Raw genomic sequence first — 27,933 nt, 5'->3', positions numbered from 1 at the left:
GGCATTTCCACAATTGACATAATTTTTATTTCAAAGTAAAAGCGCTCAAGGACGGTAATGAAGCATAATTCATGGGCCTTAGAAATGTAATGCACTGAAGCAGTTGAAAGTGAAATCTTTCATTTGCGTACAATAACGTGTTAATACATATGCCATGGCAGTTTTTTTTTTTGAGTGTAATACTTTCTTGAAGCATTATTTTCAGGTTAACGCCTCTCTATTAAAGCCATAGAAACACAGTGAACAGGAAGAGGTTTGATTTTGAAAATCTTAACCGGAAACACTTTTCTAAATCCGGCCGTTTGACACAAACGTTCGACTGAACGACTCCAGGCAACCCGGAACTTTTTAAGTCATCTAATAATTCCTGAAAACTTGTTGAAAGCAGTTTTCTCCTGTTTTTCTTAGAAGTTCAGATGCTACTTTAACGGGGGAAAAAAACACTTCCGGACTAACTTTGTTCCTTTTGAAGGGGGGAGAAAAACAAAAAGGACAGTTGCAAATGTTTCTCGCTCCGACTGCGGCGGTTCCTGCAGGACAGTAGCCCTCGACTTGTCTTTTCATACCAGGTAGGACTCAGTCAGAAAAAAAAAAAAAAAAAAAGCTGTGCAGCTCACTCACATTTTTTTATGACTCTCTGTGCTGGCTATTTTCACAAAGATTTACCTGTAGCCGTATTTTAAATGAGTTCATGTGCTGTTTTTGTTGTTTACACTTAAGTTAGCTTACCAAAACTTAGCTTAGTTGACTTAAGCTTGAAGCACCAACTAAACTTGCTTTTCAGTGTCCAACTTCTAGTTAATGTGTTTTAAACTAATTATATAAATACAATAAACATGCCTAATACTAGTATATAGTTTGAATGTGTGCCTTTTTGTGAACACAAAGTCAGAATCCGATAAATCTCAGCAGAAGCCAGTACTTAAAAAGTTTCATATATGGTGCAACTTCAGTCTTTCTGATGGAAAATCAGTGTATTTAACATGGTGTACAAAGTGTGTGTTACACTGTCAGGTCAGGAATTTCAGGCAGCTGAGAGCTTCCCCCTTCTCCCTCTCTCTCTCTCTCACACACACACACACACTTCCACAGCGTGGGAGGGGGTCTGTCAGTCCAGGGGGTCTGAGACAGACACACTCACTGGGTCTGCAGGCCAAACAAAAGATCTGGGCGTGCTTGTGGTTTTTAAGCCTAATGAAGCTAACTTCTCATTGCAGCTGAACGTGGGTGACTTTTAATATGACATAACTTCCTGTCGTTTTTGAATGATCTACCACTCCCCTTTAAAACAGTGTGACATGCAACATAGGCAGAAGCTATTTACAGTACGTGCCAGAGATAAGCATTCATGCCCAGATGACTTAGCTGTATGGAACCTGTCGTAACTTCCCATATTGCTGTTTGTTATCTTTCAATTTATCAGTCCACTACCGTTACATGTTAGGAAACCGCTAAATCTGTTTCTCTGTTAATAGTTTGATCTGCAAAATCTTAGAAAATAGTGAGAAGTGCACTCAGACGGCTTGTTCCATCTGCAGCACAGTGCAACCCCCAGTTTTCTAATCTTTTAATGCCCATTATGACAGTTATGTAAACTAATACAACACGATATTCTTTGTTAACCTGCATCATCTGTCAGTGCTTTGTTATGTGAGCTGTAGTCATAGCTGTGAGAGCAGCCTACCACTTCTGTTTAAAGAAGACACACATGCAGAAGGTGTGGTTTCAGCTTCCACATACTAAATTCAGGGGACATCACAAACAGGCACAGGCAAGCACAGACACTGACTGATACACACACTTTTGGTGGTTAACCTCTCTGGAGGCCAAGATAAAAACCTCCCCTCTCTCTTCTCTCTGCTGAGCTCAGGAAAGAAAACAGCTCACACGTTTTTTTTTTGTTTTTTTTTTACCGATCAGCAGCTTTACTGGAGACGCTGATGAAAAACTTTAGTTTCGGTTTCTGTCTGGTGGTCTTGCTTTTGTCTGAAGAAGGCTAAGAAATAATTAGTCGTCTTCTTTGCGTTTCTGCCGTGAGGTATTAGCAGCCATCGGTGCCGTTAAGCGTAACCGCAATATCGCGGAAATGAGCAGATTATCCTTAAGTTTTATCCTGTGTCTTGGAGAGCAGCAGTGCAGGCTGAGCTCTGCTGAGTGTTACACAAGGCCCTGGAGCACGTACAGACAGGTCCTGATGAATGCAGGCTAATAACGTGTTGTCGTTAGTGCGAGCAAACTCAAGTGCTGGAAGTTGTCTCAGATTTCTACTCCGGCTTATCTAACTTGGACAAAAGTTTCCTGACTGCTTTACTGTTACCAAAGGTAGCTGGTTACGTCTGTCTGTCTGTCTGTCAGCCCGGTTTCTGTTATATAATCTTATTCAGTGTTGGGTTGCAGAGCGCCCTAGAAAGGCTGTCAACTGTGGAAACACTCACGCAGGAAACCCAGGAACCAAATGCACATTTGTGTTTTTGTTTCACAGTTCAGAAGGTGTATATAAGTTTAGCACTGTGATAAGGAACAAGGGACAGTCTAGAATTTCTGTCATGATAATATCATGTAAATAAATAGTGAAATTAAAGATTAAAGACTCCAACTTGCTTGACCACAGTTATCAGAGTTTCCCAAAATGTTCATGCATCTGAATGTCACCTTAAAATATGCACAAAATACCATTTTGATTCGGATAATATGGCAGAATTTAAAACTTTTCCTGCCCCTCCTACGTCAAATCACTCAGTATAGGCAAATACATGTTTATAGATTGAAATAACCATTTGTTGCGTTTAAGAAGCACACCATCAAGTAGTAGTAAGAAGGAAGCTGATTGAGAAACTCAAAAATTGAGGAATGATTGACTTTGCCACCCAGGCCTAGAATTGGCTTCAGTTTCCAAATAGCTGGCCTTCTAGGAAGCTGGCTCTGGCAAAGCCGTTGCAGAAGCCAGTGTGCATGTCACTGTTAATAAATACCTGTGAGGAATAGGTCGGACACACAGCATTCATTCTTTGTAGTGCATCCAGAGCAGTCAGTTTCACGTTCACCATTATACAGCTCAGACAGCTTAAAAACCCAGAGGTGGTTGGAGTTGTTGCAAAAACATCGACATGCCATTAACCAGAGTTTTCTCTCGAGTTAGCTGACTCATAAGCTGTCCCTGAATAAACCTACAGTCCTACAAATCTGTTTAAGAGTAAGCATGCAAACGCTTTCTGTTATTTGTCAGAGGGAAGTTGACCTCCACCACCAAAACGGCCTCGGGCTTTCCTTTCCATCTAGCGCTTCTATATTTGCCACAAAACAAAACCGTGTCTGCTTGTTGATCATTATCATCAGTATGCTCTGAAAGGGTGCTATTTTCATTCTCGCTTTGAGGCGACCGTTCATCAGCAAAGGTGCTACCTAAGGGCAAGTGAGGTGAGAAGACAGTGAAATAATGTGGTTGTTTTGACAGTAGTGGGAGTATTGCTTTGAAACCTGTCATAAACTGTGAGAGGTGTCACTTCCATAAGGTGGGGTTTATCAATAAAGCACAAGCACGTGGCACGCTTGACCTTTTCCATCGCTAGCTCATGAACGTACAAAGAATTTCAGTCCAACTGTATCATTTCCATGTGCTGAGAGCGAGGGAGTGACGGTGAAAGGACGAAGAAGGGGGGAAGGGTTGGCTCAACAACAGCGTCTTCTGTATCCTCTGGGAATGCTGTCTGAAGGCTGAGGAGGAAGTGTTGCATGTTTGACTTGGGAAGTGGGAGAAGAAAGAGTGATGCTCGTACTGACAGCATTTAGCCTTCTCAGCTTTACTCAGAACACCGTGAATACACGGTAAAAGAGGAACACGGCATTCTACAGTTTCATATTGAAAACGATAGTGGGATCGTTGCCCAGGAGGGGTTCATGAGATGACTGTGCTCTTCAGTTCACCTTACACAGACGCTGCTCTCAGGGTTGGTTAGCTTTCACCCTGTCACATTTTAAAATCGCTGGAGTATGAATCCATCTGACACAACAGCATAGCCCACGTTGGTGTTGGCAAATCTGAAAACTTTAGATCACAAAAGACTAGACATACATTTTTGTAGATTTATTAAATATTTCACGTGAAGTTTTTGGAAAAGGCCAAAACGTAATTGGAAAGTAAGCACATGAATCATCCGTCTGTCACCCAACTATCACAGGCACACTTCAAACAATCAGATCAGCATCAACTGTGTGATGTAGTAGGCGTTACAGTAGTCTGAGGCGACTGGAAACCTAGCGAGCAGTTGTGTAGCTAGCTATGTAGTTGCCATGTTATTGAGCGGCTGTTGCTGTAGGATCACTTGTTCACAAAAACAATCTTAGTTGTCACACTTCAGACACACCCAGGGCTGCCAGTACTTCCTCTCAGGACCTGGTCGGTCTGCACTTCTGTGGCTCATCATAGCTTGCCATGTGATCTTGCGATTTCATAAATTCTGCGATAATCCAGCTTCCATGTGAGGTCACAGATTTGTGGCTTAGCCTGAAAACTTTAGTGTCAAATTTAACACCGATTGAATTTCAGGATTTGTTGAGTCCATTTTAGTCACATCATTTTCAAATAGTTTACTCACTGCTCTCAGGTGGCCAGCTCTAAGTATCTGTGTTCACACCTGGTATTAAAATGTGTCTCCCCTTGTGTCCCAAATGATCGATTGTGATCGGACGTCAGTTGCATGCTCTAAATGCAAATAAATACACCTGCTTGGTTGGGGAATAGTAGAATATCGTGTCTCAAATGGTTTAGAGAAGCTGTTTGGAGTTTTTTTTTTTTTTCACATCCCTCTCTTGTACTGAGTAATTAATTGAGAAATATGTTCTTTGTGACTCTTTTTCTTTTCAACCAACAGCTAAAGTGTGGTGGAGTCAAGTGGCGCCAACATGCCGCAGCAGAAGGACATAGTGAAGATAGCTATCCAGATGCCTGGGGCTTACCCCCAGCTCATACAACTGGATCAGGTAAGACATGCTCATATATGCACACACACACAAACACATTTTAACTTCTAAGAACTCTATTTACTTTGGTTGACTGTAACAACACTGGAGATCTTGGAGTTTGTTCTAGCTGGCAGCTGTACGCTCCGACAGTGTTGCCCTTAGCCGAGCCTGCCGCTTCATCCACCTTTAAGGGTTTCAGTACTTATTCATTTTAACAAGCAGTGACCCCAGGACATGAGCGCTAGGTCAAGAGGTCTGTGGCTTGAGATCTCTCTCTCATACTTGTTAGACTAGAACCTGCAGAAGGACGTTGACCCACAACACACAAAAAGTTGTAATCGTACACATTGGATACAACAAGTTTTATGCATCTGGTTTGTGAAAGGCCAATAGTGTGTTAGTAATCTCTGAGTCTAGTCAATTTCGTGACGCTTTGAAACTTGCATGGCTGCGTGATGTGTGTATAGGTCTTTTTTTGTGTGTGCATTGCGTCTTAAAATACTACTGCTTGCTAAACATGCAAGCTGCTGCATAAGCTGCTGCTCAAGCTGACTAACTAGAACTAAAGGCTACCTCCGACTACACAAGTGCCTTTCTGAATAAATGGTCATTACTTGTAATATATGTCATCATCGAAATCTAAACTTGTCTTTTTTCTTGAAAGAGGTGTTTCATAATCTGAGAATTCTATTTTTGGAAGAGCTGCCTTAGCTGCAAAACTATGACAAAAGGCTGACCACAGAGGAGCCTGTCAGAATCAGTATTCATTGCATAATTAGAAATATCTCATCAACAAAACCTAAATATGCCTATTTTCTTGGGAACTGTTGTATCGGTGAAGACCCTAAAACCGGTAAATCAACACTGGCTCTGTGTTTTTTTGTTTTTACATTCTACCATTATCAGCATTTTGGCTCAAAATGCAGCCTTCACAGATTCATTTTGCATCAGCAAGCATTCTTAGCCAATTTTTTGGGTGTGTACGTGTTTGTATCGTGCATTACCTAATAAGTTTGGTACTCGAGGTGAAAGCCAGTGTCAGCCAGACTGCGTAGTCATCCATTCATTTTTATGCACGTTAGGTATTTTATAACAAAACTCAGGAAGTGACACCTTTCGAGTTCAATTGACAGATTCTCTGCTTTACTTTGAGTTTACGTGACTTAGGTTCGTCAGTTATGCTGCTCAGGGAGAAAAACCAACACTTGTGTTAGTTTTCAAATGATGAGATAATTGTAGTTACACTAGAAGCCCGAAAGACAAAGATAATTTTTGTGCCGTGCCGCTTTTGGTCAAATGTGTGGCATGTACTCGTTGAAGGCGATGATCCCCACTTCCTTACAAGCGTGGTTTCATACAGCTTCTGCAGCATGAGATATATTCAGAATAGATCACTGCCATCACTTAACGTCACTGCCAAGTCTGGTGACGATGAGATTATTTCATACAGCTGGCTGGTTTTTACATTAACAGGCCTGTTGCTTATGTTCTTTTTATCCTCCCCACTGCATAAGTCAATAATAAGTCAATAATTTCAGTTTTCAATAGAAAATAAACAAGTTATTATGAAATGTATTTGAATTAACTCTAGTAGTGATGCTGAATTTTACAAGGGTTTTCTTTTTTTTCCCCCCCACACACATATTTTTGTTATTGCTCAATAATGGATTTTTTTTTTTTTCAATGACGCTTTAATTTTGTAATTTCTCTACAATGACAGCAATGGAGTCCCCCCTCACACCTCTCAGCCAACCACCCAAGCGTTACCTCTTATTTACCTAGCAAGGCTACACTGATGCCAGTCAGAGCAGCAAATCGGAACAATAGGAGATGCAAAACATCTGTTGCTGCAGTTGTTAATCAACTGTGGCAGCACTGCTCTTGAATTCAGTCAAGACTAACGCTGAATTTTACAGTGAGTGAACTGACATCTGTAGCTTTATTCCAGCGCTTGTGGCTGACATGACTTAAATTTGGAGCTCAGTGATTGGATGTTTCTTCTATGAAATGTACCGTGGGACTCATTGATTTTCCTGACTTTTTATTGAAGAACCATAGACAGTAAGTCAGTGAGTCACTTTCTTTGCAAACTTGCTTAAAACTCCGCTGTTTTGCAACATGAAATTTGTCATCGCTGAGCTTGAAATTAAAAATTTACGAAAAGAAGATGAGTTTCATTTATTCCCCTTTTGCAGACTTTGTTCTTCAGAATTATTTATTTATCCATATTCGCCCGCCAGTTTTATTTCTTTAGCTTTTACCAAGGGTGTGAGAAAGATTTCCATGTGTTTCCCAGAAACTTTGGGGAAGTTATACTCCCTTTGCGCAAGACACTACTTATGAGTACGTAAGTATACCAGACCACAAGGGTATGTGTGTTTCTCACAGTCACACACTGTTCATGAGAAGTTTGAACGGAGAGACGTGTGAATTTGACAGGTACTTAACCAGACGGTCTGCTAATTTGAGCAGCTGGGAAGTGCATCACAACTGATACTACTACTACTACTACTGATAATTTCACCAGTATTATTAGTCTTTTAATTCAATGATCGTAAGAGAACCATCACAATTAAACTTACAAAAGTGTTGCTTTGGATTTAGGCCCAATCTCTACTTATCAAATATATTCACGTTAGGTTAAAACAATCTCTCAAAAACTTCCCATTGGCTCAAACATTTTCACCAGACACATCTGATTGGTTGACCGTCTTGGCCGCCACTAATAACAGACCGTCCACTGGGTCTACCACAGAACCTGAAGACATTTTGACTGGGTAACCACAGGGCTGACCGCTAATAGCCGGGTAGCTGAGAGTCAGACATGGAAGTAGTCTGGCTTTTATTTACGCCCAAAGAGAGTTCTGGGCAGCGAGAGTAACATTGTTCAGAAAGTGTTGGGGAGCTTCAGGATTTCCTCTTCTCAGCAAACAAGGTTTGCAGCCAGCGCATAGCTGTGGTGCCATGATCCCATAACAGCATATCATTACTGAAGCAAGCGTTTAGCTCCATGACAGAGAAGTTACTTTGATAATAGAGTCTCGTTGCTGTTGCGTACACTATATGCAGCAGGTGTGTGTGCTCTTATGCTGTGTGTGTGTGTGTGTTTTACTACATGCTGTTTTTTTTTTTTGTGTCTGTGCAGAAAAAGCCTCTGTCAGCTGTGATAAAGGAGGTGTGCGATGGGTAAGTTAATCATGGTGGATCTGGTCTACTGAGCTGTCTCACTCCATGGTAAATGTTTAACACACTTATCATTCAACTGTGTTACTGTAATGGTTTATTTCACTTTGTGTGTGTGTGTGTAGCTGGAATCTCCCGGGTCCTGATAACTACGCTCTGCAGTATGCTGATGGAGTTCAGACGTACATCACTGAATCGGTCAGTCAAATGTCTTCACAAATTGTCTCCATCTGCGTCACCGAATCACTCTTGAAGCAACTGGCTAAAGTCTGTCCTCCAGATGTTTCCCTGTTGAAGATGAGAATGTTGTTCATCTTTATATAACGCACAACAGCGCATAAGGGGATCACTGCTTTCTCCAATATCCAAAAGTATGTTAAATCACTTCATTTAAGATGGAGCCCAGGTCAGATGATGTCAATAATACCATTAAGAATGTGTGATGAGTAATAAAAAAGAAAACTAAGAGAAGCAGCTGGAACTTCACTCTTTTAAAAAGGTCACTGCTGCAAGCCCTCCCCCTCTTTGAACTAAAGACAGGGCTGCAGAAGTCATTACAGTGTCTTTAACAGAAACTTTATTATAGTACGTTTTAGTGACACTGTCACAACAGCGCTATGTGTGTGTGAAAACTCAAACTCCTATAGCTGGTGGAAGTATGGTGGCTTTCTGACTTTGAAGTGAGTTTGTGGTTAAACACGGATGTTTCAGTTTAAGAGCTGTGAGTTTGTGGAACATTTAGCTTGATTGTGCACACTGTACAATAGTGATACAGATTATTTCCTGCTTTCAGCTGCAGCCTGATTTCACAAATACCCTTGATGACATCCTCGTAAACAGACTCTGTTTAGGTTAAAGGATCAGAGGCTCCTCTTTGCCCTGGCAGAAGCATCGTCGGCAGCATGTCTCAGTACAGACTTACAGTCGGTTTTACTCATAGTAAAAGCATAAATTCTCAAGTTATGGACTCTCTGAGATGTATTCATTAAGATCAGTCCAGGTTGTTTAGTATATATATATATATAATAGTATGTGTGTCTTGAATGCTAATCGTATTGGACTTTGTATTGCAAGAAAAACACTTGGGAATGTTGCAGCTTTTCTTTTCCTCACATACACGTATCTTTACTCTTACATACATTCTTACACTTATTTTTTAACCATTTTGTGTTCTACAGACAACAAACACACACACATCGTTTGTTCCCTTGCTAGTGTCCTCGTTTTATCCAGACGTTTTTGTTTTGTCCAAAGACTTAAAAGCTTAACAAGGGACTGGGTACAAATTAGCCCCAGGGATTAAGCTTGTTCACTACATCAAGTTTCTTTTTCCCGTATTGTAATGTTTATCTCTATTATCCCTGTTAAATAAGCCTTAGAAATGCGGGCAGAGTAAATGCATTGTTATTAGCAGGGAATACAGTGTCAGCAGGTTGAGTCGGACAACCACATCACGCCATCTTCTCCTTAGACAAAAATATTCTGTCAGGAGGTGCAGAGCGTGCTATATTTATGTGGCTTATACAAAAAAAAGAACAAAGAAACACTTTACTATTTCTCTACTATTTTAGTCTTTAGCCTCATCAAACTCTATTGTTTCCCTGCTGCTTTTTAATTGCTAGGTAGTTGCCGGAGAGTGAGTGTAGCAATGGATCACTCTTATGTGTTTGTATTTACATGTCAGCCACCCACAAATGAATCTTCTCTCCCTTTTCTACCATACTTTATATATGCCGTGTGTGTGTGGTTAGCCTAATTGTATCCATGTGCATCTCACCTCCCGCACCTTGTGGTCTAAGCGTAATTGGGTCTGAGAGTGTGTTTTGTGTGTCACAGAATCGTTTGGACATCAAGAACGGCTGCATTCTGCGTCTGACCAAGGCGCCGGTGAGTCTGCAACCAACAGGCCCTCTGCCACTTTTTCACCTCCTTCTTCTCACTTTCGTTCAGTTTTAAACCTCTCACTTACCAAGCCGCTCGTTTGCATTCTGCTAAATAAAAGAATCGTCTGCATGCACAGAAATACAACTCAACCATATCATATCACCAGCGCTGCAAATAACTGAGGTTTAAAGAAGAGCAAAAATATCAAATGAACAAATTTTTTTTTTTTCAGCGTTGCGTGTGAGCGTATGTGTTACCTTTTGTGTGTTTCACCAAACTCAGGGTCGCTGTGCAGAGGATTTGTACAAGGGGATCCAGAGCTCGGATTCAGGCGTGCGCTGCGATTCGCTGAAGGAGCTCGCGAGCGTTTCCACAGACGTGACCTTTGCTCAGGAGTTCATCAGCCGAGACGGACACCTCTTATTAGTGAAAATAGTAGAGGACTCAAATGAGTTAGTACAGTGTGTGTTTGTGTGTGTGTGTGTGTTTTAGTATTTTTTTCCTTGGCTGTGGTGGAATGCTTTTCCACAGACATACACCGATCAGGCATAACATTATGACCACTAATCCTAATATTGTGTAGGTCTCCCTTGTGCCTCCAAAACAGTTGTGACTCATCAGAGAATGGACATGGGTCTTCTGAGGGTGTCCTGTGGTGTCTGGCAACACAATGTTGTTAGTGGGGGCCTTTGGGTCCTATGGGTTGAGGGGAGGGGCCTCTGTGGATCAGGCTTTTTCCTGTGCATCCCACAGGTACTTGATCAGTTTGGGATCTAGTGAATTTGGAGGACAGGTCAGCAGCTTGTCATTGCTATGGGGTGGGGGTGTCTGGTCTGATCTGGGGGGGTGGTACATGTCTAAGTAACATACACACAAATGCCAGGTCCCTACGTTTGTTTCCCAGCAGAACACAAGATGGTCAACGCTATTTACTTCTCCTGTCAGTGGTTTTAATGTTGTGGTTGATCGGTGTATACCACTGGTGCTGGGTGGTTCCTCAACATGTTGCAGCAAACCCTGCCCAGCCCAAGCTGCAGAGAGGGTGTACCTGCAGATGTTTTAGGGCAACAAATAGTAAATTATATGTTTCTGCTGACATCTCATTGATTTCATTGCTGACTTGATAAATTTAAGTTTTTATTGTCACAGCAACAGCAGCAGTAGTTAACTCTTGGCCCATGGTGGGCACATAACATGTTACAGACCATTACTGTGAATATTTACACTAAAGACTGCAGTGCTGTTATTACATTTACCTAAATTCTGTTGGTTAGTGTGTGTTTGCAGCTCTGTGTGCATATTTTTATATTTCTATGTGTGTGAATGGATAATATTTGTCTTTTCTCTTCCTATGTGTGTCCTCATTGTTCAGGAGCAATGTGATCATGACACACACTCTGACCGGTTTCATGGAACTGATGGACCACGGGATAGTCTCATGGGAGAACCTCTCCTCCGTCTTCATCAAGAAGGTTCTGTATCTGCCGCTGTCTGTCTGTTGTTCTGTCAGATATTTTTTTTCAGCAACTGTAGCTGCATTCCCTCTCACGGTTCCCACCGGATTTCTTCTTCTTATTCTCCACGCTCTTCCATCTTTCCCCTCGCTCAGATCGCTGGTTTTGTCAACGCCAAGCCGACCGACGCATCGATACAGCAGGTGTCCTTGGACATCCTGGAGAGCATGGTGCTCAGCAGCCATAGCCTTTTCCTGCAGGTCAAACAGGAAGTCACCATGGAGAGGCTCATTGCTCACCTACAGGTGTAAGTAACAGACTGGGTCCTAAAATCAGTGAAAATTTCAATATATTTTTGAAAAAGGTAATCATGTTATCAGTTTTTCCCCTTGATTAAAAAAAAGAAGAAAATCTGGCTAAGCAGATTAGCAGCTTCTGTGAAACTTAAATTACATAAAAAAAGTGTTGTTTTTTTCCAGAGAATGCAGCACCTTCAGTATCTCAGTGACTGAAATAAAAGAAGAATGTAAAATATTGTTTGTTCAGTAAAGTGATAGGAACGCTGACAGAGTTACACCTTGGCTGTTGGGTTTAGTGTCTGTGACAGGGGTAATGGACATAAAGTAGGGTTGTGAGAAACATGCCTTTGTATGCATCACTTTCATCGACAACTCGACGCCTTTTGGAGCACAGCAATCTGCAGTCCAGAGAAAGGTGTAAAGCTGCAGCTTGTAAAAAAGTGCAAAACTTTGTCTTATGCTTTCTTCTTTTCTTTCTGACTTCTTTCAGGACGAATCAACAGATACAGACCAAAGCCATGGCCTTACTGATGGCCCTACTACAAACAGCCGGAGACTCAGATAGACAGGTGCTGCAAAAGTCTCATTCTTACTTACTAACACAGTTTTTCGTCATTTTCTGTTTCTCGTAACTGTTAGGAATTCCAAGCGTGCAGACAAGCCGGTATTATGTTGTGTTTCCGGGCCTTCCTGAATGTCTCAGTTCCAGACACTGAAGCTGGCGTGCACTATTGTGACTTTTGTTTTGGATTTTAAGTCTTTCTAATACGAAAAAACAACAACTATGCTATGTGTATCCAGAGCCAGGCTTAGCTTATTTCTACAGAATGTGCTATACGCATTGCATATGTTAGTGACAGCGGGTTAGGATTAAAAAATCTTAAAAACCGTTTTTGCCTGAAGAATGTCTGAGGAACACAATGTTACGTTACTAAACAGAGTGACAACTGACGGCCACTGTGCTGGGTTTTTTGGCTTTCTTTTTTTATTGAGAAACTATACGAAAGAGGTCAGTGTGGCACAGCGACGCACTGGGTGGTTGGTTTATTTAGAAACCGCTTCACGGTCTCGTATCGGTGATCACTTTCGCTGTCTCTAGACCAGTAGTTCCTGTAAGGCTGTAAGATCCTTGCATTTAACTCTAACTCTGTGATGCTGACATGCAAATCATCAAAACACAAAATGATGGAAAGCGCTGATAGCACAGGCTGTTGCATTGTTACCGTTATTTTCCGTGCAAGTCGCATTATTTCTTCCACACGGCGGGAGGCGACCAGTGTCTCTCATTCTGTCTGGACATGCCTGCCTTTCTACAGACAGTCGAGTCTTTCTGCCCCTCTGTTCTGATGCATCTCCTCTCTCATTGTACAGCAACAGTTCCTTCATTCAGCCCTTTCGTCTCTTTGTTGCTCACACATGCGCGCACACACACACACACACACACTTCCTCACGCTTACATTAGGTCAACAAATCCGCCCTTCTTATCAGCAACTTAGTCGCGAACAAAACGTGGCTGAGTCAGAGATGCACGTACCAGCAAGCAGTCATTCGCCGCAGAGGTCAAAGTCTCACACATGAACCCACGTCCTGCTCCCGAACTGACGCAATACCGCCACCCCTTGTTAGAAACATGTCATTGCGACCAGGGTAACACATTTGTTCTCTTGTCCTCTATTTTCCAGGATATGTTTGCGTTCTTGAATAAGAAGAATCTCCGTCAATACATTTATAAGGTAAATTACTCCCAAACTCAGTGTCTTTAAAACAGTAGCACAAATTGTTAAGCAGCTGTGAATGAGAATAAACACCGAACGGTAGAAGAAAATTGTGTTGTTGTTTCTTCCAGAACATCATCCACAGCTCTGGTGCAGTCCAGGATGAGATGGCCCACTACCTCTACGTCCTACAGTCAGTTACCTTGAATCACCTGGAGCCTCGCATGAGGACACCTCTGGACTGTTACAACCAGGTGAGCTATAGCACAAGTGCACCCCACAAAAGTGTACCTCCCGTTCACAAATAATTTAAGAAGTTAACATCCGCTTGCTTATCTGCTTCTTTCCCCTGCCGCTTCAGGAACAGAGGGAAGTCCTTCACAATTTGCGGCAGGTGGCGTTCGAGACGGAGAGCGAGAACAGCCTGAGTAACGAGAGACGACGCTCGCTTTGCGCCAAAGAGTTCAAGAAACTGGGCTTTTCTGTAAGAGTCAGACACATATTCAGGGCATGTACTGCAACATTCATTATTACTCCTGACCGTTGATCCTTTTACTTTCAGAACAATAGCAACCCCGGGCAGGACTTGGTGCGAACACCTCCTGGTCTTTTAGCTCTGGACACCATGAATTATTTTGCCTCACGTTATCCTGACGCCTACAGCAGGGTGAGTGTGATTTGTCTGCTGCAAGAGTTCAGATTTAGTCACATTTTCTTTTTCCTTTGACAACTACATAAAGCTTTTTTTTACTGTTATTCTTTTAGTTTTTTGCACGGTTTCCAATTTCAATTTGTCTCTTCCAGTTTGTCCTGGAGAACAGCAGCAGAGAAGACAAACACGAGTGTCCGTTTGCCAGGAGCAGCATCCAGCTCACGCTCATCCTGTGTGAAATCCTTCGTATCGGAGAGCCGCGTGAGTTAACCGCCGACGTGCCGCTGCCAGCCTTTTTCTGTAACTCCCCTGGTCAGACCCGATCTTAAAGCTGTCTTTGTCTTCTGTTAACAGCCTCAGAGACCGGATCCAACTACCACCCCATCTTCTTTAGTCAGGATCGGCTGATGGACGAGCTTTTCTGCATCTGTATTCAGCTGTTGAACAAGACCTGGAAGGAAATGAGAGCCACGCAGGAGGATTTTGACAAGGTACGGTGACATGAAATTTCTTGCTGCACTTCAGAAAATTGCAGAAACGACTATCGAAAGATCATGTCAACATTAAGTCGGCATGGTCTTGCACCCAACAAACCAGCTGTGAGAGTTTTACTGTTTTGATTGACTAAATGAAGCTGTAGCCACAGAGATGGGAGACAAGTGAGATTTCTGTGCGTTCCGGTCTCTGCTGTACGCACAAACAAGAGTTAAATTGCTGTCTCGTCAGCTGTCACTGTTTGTAAAATGATGACACGGGGCATTTCAGATCCAAGCCTACCACGGCCAGAACTGGCCCGTTTACCAAATCCTCTGACAACAGCTCTGTGCTTCCCATGGAGCAGTTGACACTCATTTGTGTTATCCCCTGCCACAAATTAACCTCCAGGAATCCTACACTAGTGTCAAAATCCACCCACTGCTCCGTGTGAGACTCGCTCTGTGAAATTTCTCTCATCGTACATGCAGCTTTGTGGGCGTCAAAGCTTTTCCAGTTGTGTGAAACGAAAACACAAAACGTCAGGGGCAGAGTTAGATCGACTATGCATTTTAGTGGGATAGTTTCCATCTCCATCCATCCCGACCTTCCCCCACAGACACACGGTGACCTTACAGCCACATTGTAGTACTTGGTAATAGATTAAGCCAAGCCTTCAGCAGAGCGCTCCTGTCTGGGAGAAATATTGAGAATCTAACCTCCTGAAAGAGAGAGTGGTTGTTCTTTTGCCCTGACCCACATTTTAACATCACACTGGACCGTCCTTCATCTACAAACCTCCCTCCTGGTAGTCATAAAACTCGGTGACCTTTTAACATTTCAGGAGCAGGCCGGTGTCCCGAGCGCCAGGCCAGCAGACCGGCCTTTTGTTTTTGCTCACGGCCGCCTGCCCAGGGTGCTTTAGGGCAAGGACAAAGGGGTATTAGGTGGACAAAGAGAAGCGTGGTCAGTGGCAGAAAGAGAGGGAGAAGGAAACGGAGGGAAAAACAAAGCGGCCAGGGCATCAGCAGTAATTACACAACAACAGGGGGAACATAAAACCTCTGGAAACAATAGTAGAGGGAGAGAATGAGAGGGTTGGACCGGAGGAAGCAGGGAGGTGGAGAAACCAAAGAAAAGGAGAAGACTGAGGTGTTAAATGCGATAATGCGAATGCAGGTTTCGTTGTGTAGACGTTCTTGTGCGTGCGAGTGATACTTCTCACAAACGCGCACATACAGCGTCTCCATCCAGTCGTGCCGGTGTGTTCGTGGAGATCTGTACCCCCCCCCCCCCCCTGCAGTAGCAGTCATCTCCCACGAGCACACACATCAAGCACACGTGCACATGCTGCAGGGTTTCAGGGATCAGGGAACAGAGACAGCTGCCAGTCATCGCTCCTATTGGCCAGTTGAGCCGTGGGGGGCTGGACATATGTGCGTGGGGTGGTGTGCATGTATATGGGAGTATCAGGGTGTCTGTTTACAAAACACCCAAAGGCCTGCACCTCTCCCGCCATGTAGGTGATCTGCACGTCCCTCTCTCCCTCACTTTCACCGCTTGCCATCACATTTATCAAGTGGATTTGTCAAAATAGTTTGCTCTGCAGGAGGAATAATGGAGGTAAGATTGTTTTAGTCCTTTTTATTTGTTGCTTTAAATAGTTAGTTTTTAGTTATATATTTAAAAGTAAATGTAGAGGTCAGTATTGAGTGTTTCAGGCCTAACTCCAAAAGTATTTTTTTCATTTACACGCAAGTTTTAAAGCGTTTAGAAGAGCTGCCAGTTTGAAATGGAAGTGATTAAGAATGTGGGAGTTAAGCTGACATAACAATGAGACGTGTGTCATGTGAAAGCTCCAGGACACAAGGGTTATTTTGGCTCTGAGGACCTCAGCGGTGAAATCAAAGTGTGAAACTCTAGCTGCTTGTTTTGTGTCCGTGCATGTTCACACAATATAAAGTAAGTTTCCACCGCTGCAACAAATAGACTTGGCCATTCTCTTCGGTTGTAAACAGTTTGGTCACATTTACAATCCTTGTCGCCTTCAGGAGACATCTGACCAAGATATTTCTGAGTTTGAGGTTTACACAGAACGGTGCCCAGTTATTTGCATAAAAGCGCAGAAGTGTCTGAAGGTAACGTCACTTGAGCCGGTCATAAAATCAGTTTAGCCGCTGATTGTTCACAATCAGTGAAATTGGGTGTGAACAGAAATGATCCAGGTCAGCAGAGTGTGTCAGAGACGCAAGATCAAACAGGACAAACAGGAGTTGGCCCTGTGTCGTAACATTATGGATTTTCAGATAGATTTTCCTCCATTTTCAACCGAGGGAGCCATAGATTTTACACTGCTACCCCGAGCTCTTGTTTCAGGTCAATTGGGGTCAACCCCTGACCCTCTGTGTGAGCGTCACTTTAATAAGTCATGCAGAAAACACGTACGCACATCCAACCGACACAGCAGTTCAATCTGGAGTTTATAACCTTATGTTTGGTTTAAAGTGTAAAATAGCCACAAAATCCAGCTTCTCTGTCATCGACCGTACTAATTCTGCACGGTTTGTGTTAATGCATGCTCTAGATGTCACAGTTTTTAACAAGCATATTGATCATCTGCTGGCTTCTTTGTGGGTAATGGAGAACTAGAGGCATCTATAATGTTACGTGATTTGACCATGTCAAACCAGGAGGAAGCTGACTATTGAACGTTAGACTGATTATACACATATATGTGAATGGATCCGAGCTAGTGGGTGTGAATCAGATGATGCAATGAATGAAAAGTGGAAGTGAAGTAAGTACTGGTGCTGATTTATTGTCAATCTGATAGCTTGTTCTTTCCTGGCAGAGTAAATGTGTTTTTTTTTTTTTTTTAAATGCCAAAGATGATGATTAGAGTTTTGTTTATTAACCAAAATGTTACCCGTGAGTCACAATTTTGTCCCCGCTGTGCACTCGGTTGGGTGGAAACCAATCGTGGGAAACAGGTTCCTGATTGGCAGACTGTAACAGGGCTCCGGACAAAGCAGAGGCACTTGAGCTTCTTCAAATCTGACGTCAGTTCACGTTTGGCCAAAGGAAGGGAATGTCACAGAGCAATGATCAACAAATGTAGAACCAAAAACATTAAATAAGTAGGCTGGGTAGATATGATACATGCAGATACAGATAGGCTCTGCAGCAAACCGTCAAGATGTGAAAAGACTCGACGCAAACACAAAATAATGTATGGTCATTCCTGGCATCTACAACAAACCTTAGCTAAACATTTGTTCCCAACAGTTGTGTCCTTGTTTGCACGTCACTCCCGGCTAACCTCGTCCTCTTGCCTCCGTCCCCAGGTGATGCAGGTGGTGAGGGAGCAGATCACCAGGACGCTGTCCAGCAAGCCGACCTCCCTGGAGCTCTTCAAGAACAAAGTCAACGCCCTCAACTACAGCGAGATCCTCAAGCTGCGGCAGACGGAGCGGCTGCACCAGGAAGAGACTCTCGCTCCGCCCGTGCTGTGAGTTTCAGGGTCTTTACGCCAGTTCCCACGTGTGCGCTGTACTGTTCTCCTCAGCATGTCGGAAAGCTGTCACAATCTACAGTAATTAAGACGCTATTAGGAAATGCTTTTGTTATGGCAGTAATTACACTTATGTTCAGACGAGCCATCATGTGAAACCGCTTATAATTTTAGATTTTTTAGTTCCTGTGCTGGCTTCAATCTTGAAATGAATAAATAATGTTGGTTAAAAATAGTGAAGTTTTCAAATGTAGGAAACATAACCTGATTAGCTGCTCTATTGACGACCCCTATGGAACCAGTCCTCCTGCTGTTTAACATGTCACTGTTTGTCACTAAACACTCACAGTGTAACAGTGTTCTGCTGTCCCACTAGGGGTTCGAGGTTTAACGTCTGGTCTGTGATATTTATTTGCAAATAACGATGAAGAACTCCTGTATAAATATTGAATACAGTCAGGGAAGTGATGACATGTCATGTTTAGTTAACCGTGTCTGCAAACTGGAGCTCTCTCTCTCTCTCTGCCGTGCTCAAACCAAGTGTTTTTCTTTCCAGTGAGCTCAAAGAGCGCCTGAAGCCAGAGCTGCTGGAGCTGATCCGCCAGCAGAGACTCAACAGGCTGTGTCAGGGAACGATGTTCAGGAAGATCAGCAGCCGACGCAGACAGGGTGAGCGGAAACACAGTCACAAAAAAAAGCGGCAGACTGAGCTTTTTTTTCAGGCTAACCCCTCTGCGATTGTTTTACTTTCTCAGATAAACTGTGGTACTGTCGCCTGTCGCCCAATCACAAAATGCTTCACTACGGCGATGTGGAGGAAGATACGGAAAATCCACCGATAGAAACTCTGCAAGAGAAGAGTGAGTTGAAGCCGGACAAATGTGAAAATGAACCACTTTTCTGGATTTACTGTTGTGTTTGGCCTAAATTCCAAAACAGAAAGCCACCCATAGTCTCATAAGCATCTCCACATAGAGATACCTGATGCACTGCCATGTAGCTAATGGCTACAATTGGAAGCAGGCTTTTTTGGAAAGGTGTACGACTTCTTGTTGTCTAATTGTATTCTCTGTTTACTTCTCGTCCTTCAGTTCCAGTAGCAGATATCAAGGGCTTGCTGACGGGAAAAGACTGTCCTCACATGAAGGAGAACAAAGGCAAACAGACAAAGGTCAGCTGCTTTCCCCATCTTTAGATTACGTTCACTTCCTTATCTGCTTAGTTAACAAATGCTTTTCTTTCTGTAGGAGGTGCTGGATCTAGCGTTTAGCATCACGTACGATGTAGAAGAGTACAGCTTGAACTTCATCGCCCCCTCCAGAACCGATGTGAGTCTGTGCTACACTCCCTGAATGCCATGCACATTGAGAATCTAAACAGGATATTTTACTAGCTTCTTGTCTGTGTCAGTTCTGCCTGTGGACAGATGGCCTGAGCGTCCTTCTGGGCCGGGAGATGAGCAGCGAATCCATGCGCAGCGAGCTGGAGATCCTCCTGTCGATGGAGATTAAACTTCGCCTCCTGGACCTGGAGAACGTTTCGATCCCCGACAGCGCTCCGGTCATCCCCAAGCCTCCGAGCAACTACAACTTCTGCTACGACTTCAGCCAGACTGAGCAGTAGTGTGTGTGTGTGTGTGTGTGTGTGTGTGTGCACAAGCTGGAGAATTTAGGACGTGTGTGAATGTGTAAATATATATATATATATATGTGTGTGTGTGCGTAGAGATCTGACCTGTGCATCCATGCACTTATTTTCACTGATTTATAACTTAAGATTTGTTTCTTCTGTGGTTTGTACATCCAAGTTAAAAAGAAAAAAAAAAAAAACAAGTGGAAGGAAACCTGTGGAAAGTGACTGAAACTACATTAGTGATTGTGGGTGTTCGACTCTCTTCACTGATGATCTGTTATGTCTCTCATACTTGCTCTTTCTCTTCCTTCCTGTACTGGTCTTGAGGTGTCTGTAAACTCCCACACAGCTTAAAAAAAGAACAGGTACTTGGAAAATTGATTTCATCACCCTATGCAATACAACCACGTGTGTAATGGTACTTTAAATTTGTTTTATAATCATTTTATATTTCTAAATATATCTTAAACGCATGTATAACACATGGACTGTTCCTGATGCTTCGTTATGTCTCAGAAGGCTGCCTGTGCTCATTCCTGTTGGGCATTAACTAGAACACAGAGCTTCCTCACAGTATGGTACATTTTAATTAATTTACAACTGTATATTTACAATGTTGTGCTATATGTTTTTTTTTTTTTTTTTTTTAATATACCTGTGAGCACTTCTTTGTACGGATCCCAGCAGCTCAGTAATGACGACTGACCATGGGTTAAGCTCTGCAGATTTGCATTGGGTACCGAACGGATTTTTATTATTATTTTTTTTTAATTTTCAGTTTGTGTCTAGCAGGCAGTTGTACGTCTGTATCACAATCACTTTGTTAACACGGTCCACAATCGTTCCTTGTTTGCCTGAACTGTCTGAAACTCTTTTGAACTCTAAAACCGATGGCTCGTCTGTTGTAGCCGGTACTCGTCACGATGTGCTACACTCACGGAGGAGCTACTCAAAACTGACACAGGTCTACAATAAATAAAGAGAGTGTTTTCTGCCTCCTTCGGGGTTGTTTCATTTCAACGCAGCCATGACTCTGTGGGGAATTTCACTTTAAGTCACGTGCTCCAAGCAACTTCACACAAATAAACTGTTTGATTTAGACCCTCTGTTGTCATACATCATTCAGGGTGACAATAAATGAGCGTCATTTATTTATTTAGACTACTAAACATTTAGTTTATTTTTGTGCTATGATCTTCCCTTTCCATAAAAGGTAATTCTTTATCATATTACATCTAAAAACAAAGGCAGCTTGACTTTTTTTGGAAGCATCTTGAAGATCGATTGTTAGCGATTCTATACTCACTTGAATTAGAGTTGTTTTTCAGATTAAACCTGGGTTTTTACATCTTATTTTCACATTAAATGGTTCTAAGATACCACCCAGGTTCACTGGAATAACGTAGTCTAACTCAGGTGAGTATGAAGTAGTAAAATATACCTACACTTCTTCTGCACTAGCAGCCACTTGCCTTTGTTTTTACTGATGAAGCTGGCAGTTAATAGTTAAACTATTACACATGAAAACAGATAAACTACTGACATGCTCTAAAGGAAAAGTAATACTGGAGTTCCAAAAGAGGCCGTGTCTATTTCCTGAGAGGACCGTGCAGATTGCCATCGTTCACCTCTTTTGTATAAAAGATATAGTTTAGGAAACTTTTGGACTATCTCACTCTGTTGCTAATCTTAACTTCTACTTTAGCCGCACAAAACTGTTTGATTTTGAGGAAAAAAAAATATTTCACTTGTCCTGTTTTGTCGCTCTGAAAAGCGCAAACCTTTAAATGCATCTCATTTGTAAGAAGTTTGCACCTACGAATCAAAGAAGCTGCCAGTGATGCTAGCTCTAAATTACATTACAAATTATAATTATTTTATTTTAACCTGCCATTTTGTTTCCTCCTAACTTTCTGAATTCACATGACGCTACCAGAACTTTTTAAACTTAAACCGAGCACTGTGATATTACAAGACATAATATGACACACATGACACATTTTAAATATTTTAATTAGTAATATTTTCTTCTCAATGTGGCACTTCTATGTTTCCGTGTCCATGATACAGCACATTGAAATGCCTTCCTTAGATGAGATCCGTTCCTCGCTCGGACCTGAGCAGTTCTTACTAAAATCACTTAAAAGTTTCTGATTATTTACGGGCGCGGCTATTTTCTTACATTAGCTCCCACGGTGAACAGTATTTATTCCGGTATTCTTGTGCAAAATGCTGAAATGTGCAACTCACGGAGGAAGCTTTGGTCATCACGTTTAGCTTTCCGAAAAAGTCCAGCGGTCATTCAGGACGTTCAGTCCGTCGGTCAGAGTGTGAGGGTAAGATCAGTTCCACCTATGAACTTGTACTGGATGTTTTCCAAGAAGGGCAGCTGTGATTGGAGGAGGTCCACTGTTGTTATGGAGATGTTCTTGCATGTTGAAATGTCGAGTGTTCTCAGGCGCTTGCAGTGCTTCGCCAGGAGAAACAAGGACCTGCGGGGTTTAAAGGTGGAGAGTTTAGGAATTATTGTTTAAGCCACCGCCACATATACAGTCGACCTACTGGCTTGGACTGCAGCTACGTGTGTGGTTGTGTGCCGCTCACTTGTCGGTGATGTTATTACAACAGGAGAGGTAGAGATGCTGCAGCCTGTGGAGGTACGGTGCGGCCCGTGCCACTCCGTGGTCAGTGATACCTGGGCAGTGGGTAAGCGCCAGGCTGGTGAGGCTGCGGCAATGCCAGGCTACCGACACCAAGCTGTCGTCAGTGATCTCTGGCAGCATGGAGAGAGACAGGCGGTGGAGGTCTGGATAATGCACCACCTGGAGACAGAAGAATTCAAATATCACGTTCAGATTTTCTGAATTCCTGCTTCGAACCGAAACACCTGGCTCTCCTCCAGGCTCCCACCTGTGTGATGCTGCTGTCAGTGAGTTTGGAGCAGCCAGAGAGGTCCAGCTCCTGCAGCCTGCAGAGAGCTAATAGTGAAGCTCCAGCCTGCAGTTTGAACTGCTCCAGGTCATTCTGCGTCACCAGCTTGGGTCGATCCTCAAAAGGCATCTGGGGAGGTTTGAAGAAGCCCATGTTACCAAAAGTCCGGGTGAACCTGGGACCCTTGTCTCCCTGTAACAAACACAGGATTATTATTATATCAACAACTAAGGCACACGAAACATCGCTGTAAATGTCCCAGTGTTACACAGAAGTCAAATTTTCGTCAGGTGATAAATTAGCCAATAACATAACCACATGTGGGAGAAACCAAACAAAAAAAAAAAAAAAACACAAAGCTGTGGTTCTCACCTCCTCAGCATCAGGTTCACATTCATTTGTTTGCACCATCCCCAGCAGACCCCAATCTGTGACTTGCTTACACAAGCCGAGCCGCAGAACCACCAGCTGCTGCAGGTAGGTGGCAATTGCGCACACGGACAGGTCAGTCACATTAACGCACGATGTCAGGTCCAACTCACGGAGGGTGTTCCCAAGAAGTTGAGTGAGAGAGAAAACCGCAAGATCCTAAGGAGAGAGAGGACATGTAGTTTGTTTTTTTGTTTGTCTTTTTACGGAGATGCTGTCCAGACAGTACAGCCACTGACTCACCCTGATGTAGGTGCAGCTCTTGAGGTTGAGCGTCTCTAGCTGAGCTCTGGCAGCATTGGATCCCTTCAAGCCTTTCACCATCTCTGTCCCGCTGATGTGCAGACACTCGGACAGATCCAGAACCCGCAGAGTCGACACCGACAGCAGTTCAGCGAGGCCTGTGGACGACATGAAACCGTCAGCGCGGAGAGAAACGCGTTTTCTAGCAGACAGGACGACGGGAGAGCTAGCATGCGCTGAAGGTACGTTAGTGCACAAATTAATTATTAGTCACGACAAAAATACATACACCAGAGCCACTACTGAATGATTTATAATGATTACAGCGACCTTCTGGCCTTAAGTCCACTGGATCAGAATCAGTCACAGGTACTTAAACAACACAGCTTAGATGAATTGTTGTGAGCTTTTCCAGGAAAAGGATTCTATTTTGTCTGATGTATTTTTGACCCCCTGATTTTTGGTGAACACAAAAAAAGATCTAAATTTCATAAAAAAAATTACCACTTTCATGAGAATATACATCAATCAGCCATAACATTAAAACCACTGACAGGAGAAGTAAATAACATTGGTCATCTTGTGGCATTACAGTGTTAAAAACGCACTATAATTACCTTTTTCAGTGATCCGCCAGTCGCGGGACAAGGAGAGGTGCGTCAGTGTTTTCAGACCCCGGGCTATGGCCTCTACAGACCTGCTGGTCAGCTCAGTGCAGGCACTGATGTCCAGTTTGTGGAGGCTTGGCTGGTGCTTCACCAGAACCTCCATTGAGTAGTCGGTCAGCTCCTTGCAGCCTTGCAGGAACAGTTCCTCTAAGACCAAATCCTGGACCTGGACGGGAAAGACAGAATATCAAAATCTAAATCTATAGCATGTAATCTAACTTATCCCACAGTGGGGAAATCTTAACCCTGCAAGAAGTTTCTGCCAAGTGTCCTGACCTGAGCAACAGTGCGCAGTGACTCAGGGGTGATGGAGGTTCTGCTGAGGTCCAGCGCTACAAGGGTGGATTTCTGCTCCGCTAACAACCTCCTCACGTTCCTCAGTGACAGCAGCGCCGACGAGTCCTCAACGACTCCCACCGGGCATCCTCGATACGGGTCAAACTCAAACGCGATGTGGCAGCCGGCCAGCGAGAGCCGGCGGAGTCGCGGGGTGCACCCGGTGAGCCGGTTGAAGGTGACGTCGGAGAGGTAGCGCAGGTCGGACAGGTCCAGCTCCTCGAGACCGCACAGAGCCGACCGGACCTGCGACAAGAGGATGGGAGTTTAACCTGAGTGCACGCAGATGAAATGCAATAAAATGACAAATAAAATTTACTGTGGGGATTATATATTAAATATTATCACACAACAACATATAAATTAAAGGAAAAGCAGATGTTTTGTGGTCTGAAGCAATGGCCGACCTCAAGCCAAGCATCCAAACAGCGTAATACCTGCTGCCGTTGCTCCTCCCTGGAGAGGAAAGCCCCGGACATGAAGAGACTGTCCAGCCCCCTGAGGTCCAGCCTACGAAGGGAGGTCAGGCGAGGAAGGAGGGCCAGCAGAGAGGCCTCGGTTATGCTGCTACCAGGCAGGGCCAAGCTCTCCAGTTTGGAGCCCAGGCACTGACCCACCTGAGAAGAAGGAAGCCAGCAGGAGCGTTATCACCTCGGATTCCAGCATTCACATGATAATTCTGTATCAACACCGGGAGATTAGACTTTGACCACATCTTTCCACGCAACGGTGGAGGTTTTACAGGCTACTGCGCAATAACTTTGATTGATGAAATTCAACACCTGTTTGTTCACACACGCAAAGGGGAACATGTTATTTCAAATTAGGGACAATACAGGCTCTAAACTCAGAAGATGCCGCGTCACAAACATGTGACAGGTTATTAAAATCTATAAACACACAGGAAATATTCATATTAAAAGCCTTCTGGGTGGAGAGACTTCTTGTCTAGCCCTGGAGCCAAGTCCTTTCAAATGGAAGAAAATCCAGTAAGTTTGCTTAACAGGTTTTTTTTTTGTTTTATCTGCCTTTCACAAGCCCTGGAGGTGGAAGAATCATCTCACCCTACCAGGAAGCGCGTGATCTCTTCTTTGTGGATTTGTGTAAGAGCACAGCACCGAATAAAATCTTCACATGGTGGCAGGAAAATGATTTTATAACGAGAACTGCCCATTTTTTTTGAGTACAGAGCATTATGTGACAACAGTTTTTAAATCGTTAACAGCATACTGCACCTCCAGAAGCAGCGATCTGGAAATACTGAAGCCATCGAGCTGGCTGATTATCAGGCTGCAGCGCGACTTTCTGCCCAGACCCCTCACCAGCTCCAGGGACGAGGCGGAAGCCGGGAAGCAGAAGGTGACGTTCCTCTGCGACAAAGACAAAGACGTAACACGGAGTTCACCCTCGAGCAAGCGCGCACGCTCATGTGCACACACAGTCACCTTTCGATCAGCAAGTTTACAATGCTATTGAATACAGGATGTGTCTGCTCTTGGAGCACGCTATACCTGAAAGCGCAGGTCTTGGCTGGCGCTGTACCAGCTGCGGCAGACCAGGGAGGCTTCCTTCCTGTCTGAAGCATGAAGAAAGCTCAGGATGTAAACTATGATCTACAGAAAGAGAACAGAAATATAGATTATATGACAATAGTGACGTTAAGAGGTGACTTGTCGCCTTCTAATTGGTTTGCCGTTGTGTTTGTCTGTTTCTTTTCTTTTTATTTTGCCTCAGGTGTGTGGAGTTGAGCCGCCGATCCTTATGCTGGGGCTGGGCTGCCATCTCACCTGCTTCTTATCATCCAATCAAGCTGAACTCTACTTGAGGACTTTCCACTCATGACCAGTTCTTCAGTTTACCCCCGTGGTAGTCACACGAGAACCAACTACTGTCGTGTGGCCTGTTTGCTTCATGCACAAATCGTATAACCTGCTTTTCTTTGTTTGCTCCATGTGCGGCACACGCTCCAGCCTTTTTCGCCGGCCCGCTCCTCCTGATCTTTTGTGTCTACTGTGTGGAGTTTTGTTCCTGTCCGAGATCCTGGATTCCTTCCTTCGAGTTGTCCACACCATAACAAATGATTGTGGAAGAGATAAATCCACCACAGTTACCTGAGAGCACTTTATCAACTCTGATTACCTCACTTGTGTAGTAGAATCACAAATTTTCATTCAGTACACTTTGTCACGACCAGTGCTCATTTACCTGGCACTGTTAAGTGTGAATGAATATGAATTAGGGTTAAGATTTATATAAAAAAATAAAATGAATGAATGAATTAACTCACCTCTAGTGGCAGCTCAGGTGTTTCCATAATGCCCTCCCCATCGCTGTCTCCCATCTCAGCTTCTCCTTCGTTAATAAGAGAGACCCCAGACCATCTCAGGTGAGCCAGCTAGCCGACCAACCGCTAGCTAGCAGGTTAAGAATCCGGTCTTTAACTAACTTTAGCCTTTAAGCTAGCACCCTATGTAACAGAGCGCGGAGTTAACCGTTGACTCGCCGCGTTCGTGTCCGTTAATAAATAAATAAAATTCTCTATAATTTAGCCGGTGAAGAGCCGTGTTACCTGCTGTCACCTCATTAAAAGCTCACCCACCCCCCTTCTTCCACAACTACTGGTGCCGCTTCGTTGCAGGGTCTCTGTTTGTTTCCGTCAACCGTCTGACTGATTTCAGTTGGATCAGCTGACCGCAGCGGAGGCGCTGACGTCAGGGGGTGGGGGCATTGTGGGTAATGTGGTTTACCGCGCTGTTCTTGGCAATTTGTTGTATTTTCCAGTATAGAGGGCACGGGTACAACGGTTTGGCCTCGTTTTTTGTTCTCTTTTCTTTCTTTCTTTCTTTCTTTCTTTCTTGTTTGTCCTAATCGTGTCCTCCAACTGAAATTAAAAAGGTTCACACGGCCTTTCTCTACTACGGAAGCGTATTGCTGCCACACTGTAGAAAAAAAAAAAGGCTCAATATTATGTAATTACATGAAAGTTTCTTGTTATAACATGATATTTTTCACGTTTTAACAAGATAAGTATCACGTTATTACATGAAATTATCACGTTATTTCATGATAATGATATTTTCATGTTATAACGTGAAAATATGTTATTTCAAGATATATTTTCACGTTATAACGTGAAAATATCATTATCATGAAATAACGTGATCATTTCATGTAAAAACGTGAAAATATTTTATCTTGAAATAACATATTTTCACGTTATAACATGAAAATATCATTATCATGAAATAACGTGATAATTTCATGAAATAACATGATAATTTCATGTAATAACGTGATACTTATCTTGTTAAAACGTGAAAAATATCATGTTATAACAAGAAACTTTCATGTAATTACATAATATTGAGCCTTTTTTTTTCTACAGTGTGGCAGCAATACGCTTCCGTACTCACCTTTATGAGATGTTTAAATTAAATTTACACCCTTTCAAACAATGCAATAGCGGTGCAGGAAATAGTCGGGCCCCTTACTTAAATAAAAACTGACAATATCACTCAGTAAAATAATTAAACTAAAAGCCAAGTCAGCAAAATGCCCT

The 27,933-nt window shown here is 43.2% G+C and overlaps 2 protein-coding genes across 3 annotated transcripts; one reads left to right on the top strand and one right to left on the bottom strand.

Moving 5' to 3' along the window:
• The first annotated feature begins 288 nt into the window (after positions 1 to 288).
• Positions 289 to 20,862, top strand: elmo3 (engulfment and cell motility 3). Its single transcript, XM_084555765.1, has 21 exons — positions 289 to 569; positions 4,872 to 4,980; positions 8,108 to 8,148; positions 8,271 to 8,343; positions 9,982 to 10,032; positions 10,312 to 10,481; positions 11,402 to 11,501; positions 11,639 to 11,790; positions 12,273 to 12,351; positions 13,466 to 13,516; positions 13,630 to 13,752; positions 13,860 to 13,982; positions 14,061 to 14,165; positions 14,303 to 14,411; positions 14,505 to 14,641; positions 17,969 to 18,132; positions 18,692 to 18,804; positions 18,891 to 18,995; positions 19,227 to 19,306; positions 19,383 to 19,463; positions 19,546 to 20,862. The coding sequence occupies exons 2-21, from the start codon at positions 4,903 to 4,905 to the stop codon at positions 19,756 to 19,758; spliced, it is 2,148 nt and encodes a 715-aa protein (XP_084411891.1). The 5' UTR covers positions 289 to 569; positions 4,872 to 4,902; the 3' UTR covers positions 19,759 to 20,862.
• A 901-nt stretch (positions 20,863 to 21,763) lies between these two features.
• Positions 21,764 to 27,024, bottom strand: fbxl9 (F-box and leucine rich repeat protein). Of its 2 annotated transcripts, none has more exons than XM_084555323.1 (11): positions 26,662 to 27,024; positions 25,886 to 25,987; positions 25,610 to 25,744; positions 24,812 to 24,991; positions 24,315 to 24,620; positions 23,988 to 24,204; positions 23,371 to 23,528; positions 23,071 to 23,286; positions 22,678 to 22,890; positions 22,372 to 22,589; positions 21,764 to 22,259 (listed from the first exon to the last, which is right to left on the bottom strand). In XM_084555323.1, exons 1-11 carry the CDS (start codon positions 26,713 to 26,715, stop codon positions 22,091 to 22,093), a joined length of 1,968 nt encoding a protein of 655 aa, XP_084411449.1. In that variant the 5' UTR covers positions 26,716 to 27,024; the 3' UTR covers positions 21,764 to 22,090. The 2 variants fall into 2 exon arrangements, with proteins under 2 accessions (XP_084411449.1, XP_084411450.1); XM_084555324.1 differs by having other exon boundaries at positions 22,678 to 22,827.
• Positions 27,025 to 27,933: the final 909 nt, after the last annotated feature.

This window comes from Chelon labrosus, assembly GCF_963514085.1.
Source record: "Chelon labrosus genome assembly, chromosome: 11".
NCBI classification, from domain to species: Eukaryota; Metazoa; Chordata; class Actinopteri; order Mugiliformes; family Mugilidae; genus Chelon; species Chelon labrosus.
Note: the sequence above shows the minus strand (reverse complement) of the source record. Positions and strands in the feature narration are given on the sequence as shown.